Raw genomic sequence first — 2,659 nt, 5'->3', positions numbered from 1 at the left:
GCCTGTGCTGGGAATTGAATTTTCCTGTCATGAGAGAGGGAAGCAGTGAGAAGGTCTGCTTAGAGAGAGGCTGGGATGTGGCTGAGGTGGCTTTTGGTTTATGAATTCAGAGAGAGCCTCCCTGTGCCAGGCTACTCTTTGTAGGGCAATGAAGACTGTGTGGCTCCTGGCACACCTTCCAGCTCCCCACTCAGTAGTGGCCTTGTCTCCTTTGTGAGAGTGTAACCAGGCTGCTCCTCACTCACCCTTGTACTGTGCTTCCTCCCTGTCCTCTCTCCCAGGTGCACCTCCAGCCCAGAGACATGTCCTGCTACAACCAGTGCCTGCCATGCCGGCCCTGCGGCCCCACCCCACTGGCCAACAGCTGCAATGAGCCCTGTGTCAGGCAGTGCCAGAACTCCACCGTCGTCATCCAGCCCTCTCCCGTGGTGGTGACCCTGCCTGGCCCCATCCTCAGCTCCTTCCCACAGAACACCGTTGTGGGCTCCTCCACCTCCGCTGCTGTTGGCAGCATCCTCAGCTGTGATGGAGTGCCCATCACCTCTGGGTGCTGTGACCTCTCTGGCATTTCCAGCCGCTATGGTGGCAGAAGGTGCCTCCCCTGCTAAAGACGCTGGGCAAGCCCCAGGGAGACACCTTGAGGAACTCAGAACACGGTGCTGGGCAGAGGATCGATCTTCTGGATTTTGTTTTCAGCATAGCTGACCGACCTTGCCTTTCTCTCCCTTTTCTTTGTTTGCTTTGGTTCCCCTTGGCAGCAAGCTCCCACCAGGGCCAGCCTGGTGGGGCTCATCTCCCTCTATGGGGCAGGCAGACAGACATCACGCAGGAACTTCTCCACGGCCAAGGAGCGTAGACTCTCGGCTGCCCCCAGGGCTCCCTGCACTGCTGTCCTCCACTCGGAGTGACTTTGTTTCCCTCTTTTGACTGATTAAAGTTCTGCTGCATTCAAGCCTGGCCTCCATGTGGTCCTTCCCTCTGTGGGCACTCCCCAAACTGCCAAAGGAGAAGGGTGTTGCTGAGGGGTGGAAGGGGGTGAGGGCACAAGGAGACCCCTCTCCATTCACAGAGGAATGGGAGGTTTTCACACCCTGCCGTGGCTCCTCTTTTGGGCACCATCCCTTGGAGCTGAGGAAGACATCCCTGGCTGCTCTGCTGCCAGTGACCATCAGGCCTTGCCTTGCTGTGTGTCTGCCCACAAATGCCCAGAAAGGCAGGAAGCCCTGAGGGGTCAGCATCCCCATGAGCTCTTGAGGAAGGGCGTTGCTCTTGCAATGGCCAGAGCTGTGCTGGGGTGGCAGGGTGTGGGGCTCCGGGAGATGATTTGCTTTGCAGAATGGCAGGCATGGTAAAGCAGGGAACAGCCATTGGGATGGCCCATAGCCGCTACTCCACCTTCTTCTTCCCTCCACCACCCAATCTAGGGGCCATGGCCAGCAGGCCTTGGCAGGGATAAGTCTCCCATGCTGCTGAATGTGTTGGGGCTGGAAATTGGAGCTAAGCATGTGGGAGCTGAGGGCAGTCAGCATAGAAATGGGGGCAGTGAAACGGTGTATTTCTGAGCGAGTTCAAATTGCTCTGATACAGAGCATGCAGGAGAACGTGAAGATCAGCAAGGATGAGGGTACTGCATTCACTTCCCAAGACAGCTGCAGAGCTCTTGACTGCTTCATTCGTCCCCCCAGAGAATTTGTGCTCAGGAATTGGCTGCCATTCTCAGGAGAGAGGACTTTTTACATGTAGATCTGATCCCTTCTGATCGGTGGAAATGTCACTTGGCAGCCGCTACAGTCTCATATCCTATTTCCTGCATGAAAATCCAGATGACTTGACAAAAGTGTACAAGTGGAAGACCAGAAATCCCCACAGAAATGTCCTGCACCAAGAGGGATCATGTCTAATGAAGCATATCTCAGAATGACTGAAGGCCAAAAGATTTATAAAGGCCTTTCACTTCCATGTCTGAAATATCTTTTCCTTAGTCATGCTACTAATAAGCATCATCATCATCTCATGTGGACTTCCTATGCTACCACACTAAGCCTTGTAATAAGCGGAAGGTACCTCTCATCCTTCGCAATGATGATACCATCTGCAATTATCCTTGTTGAAGAGGGAGGGATGGCATTTCTTCTGACAGACGAGTAAGCTCTTTGGCCAAAGCACTGCCAGAGCGCTGCTACTGGCTCTTGGCATGACCCCTGGTTTGGCTGCCCAACTGAGGAGATCCTGGAAAGGCAGGAAAAGGGCACAGAATCCATGCAGGCTTTACACTTCAGACTAAGGGCATTGTTGCCAGAGGTTTGGGTTTTTTTAATGGTGATTTAAACCACCTACTGGCTCAGTCGGATGCACAGTGTTTTCTGAAACTTGTACAGAATTTAACAACAGAAATGCTATGGTTGTTGCAGAGCTCTCTGGGGACAAAAATAGTAATATTCTGCAGACGGACATCTTTGCTGGGAACGCCAACCCCACTCCAGTCCACACGAGCAATAAAACTGTGGGCTACAAGGTGCTGGGCTCTTCTCAAAATCTGGGGTAGGAACCACTATCCAACATTTGTATTTTTCCTGCTTGGACTCGGTACATGTCTGTCTCTTAAGGCTGAGAAGAGACACCAGGCATCGTGCATCATTCACAGTTTGGCCTGGCGTGA

At 53.1% G+C, this 2,659-nt stretch overlaps 1 protein-coding gene across 1 annotated transcript; it reads left to right on the top strand.

The window, feature by feature from the left end:
• Positions 1-302: 302 nt before the first annotated feature.
• On the top strand, positions 303-608 carry LOC143169377 (feather keratin Cos1-1/Cos1-3/Cos2-1-like). Its single transcript, XM_076356708.1, has one exon. It carries the CDS (start codon positions 303-305, stop codon positions 606-608), a length of 306 nt encoding a protein of 101 aa, XP_076212823.1.
• The last annotated feature ends 2,051 nt before the right edge of the window (positions 609-2,659 follow it).

This window comes from Aptenodytes patagonicus, chromosome 20 (assembly GCF_965638725.1).
Source record: "Aptenodytes patagonicus chromosome 20, bAptPat1.pri.cur, whole genome shotgun sequence".
Taxonomy (NCBI): Eukaryota; Metazoa; Chordata; class Aves; order Sphenisciformes; family Spheniscidae; genus Aptenodytes; species Aptenodytes patagonicus.
Note: the sequence above shows the minus strand (reverse complement) of the source record. Positions and strands in the feature narration are given on the sequence as shown.

Coding starts and splice junctions, on each gene's coding strand:
- LOC143169377 (XM_076356708.1), top strand. CDS start 303: ATGTCCTGCTACAACCAGTGCCTGCCATGCCGGCCCTGCGGCCCCACC.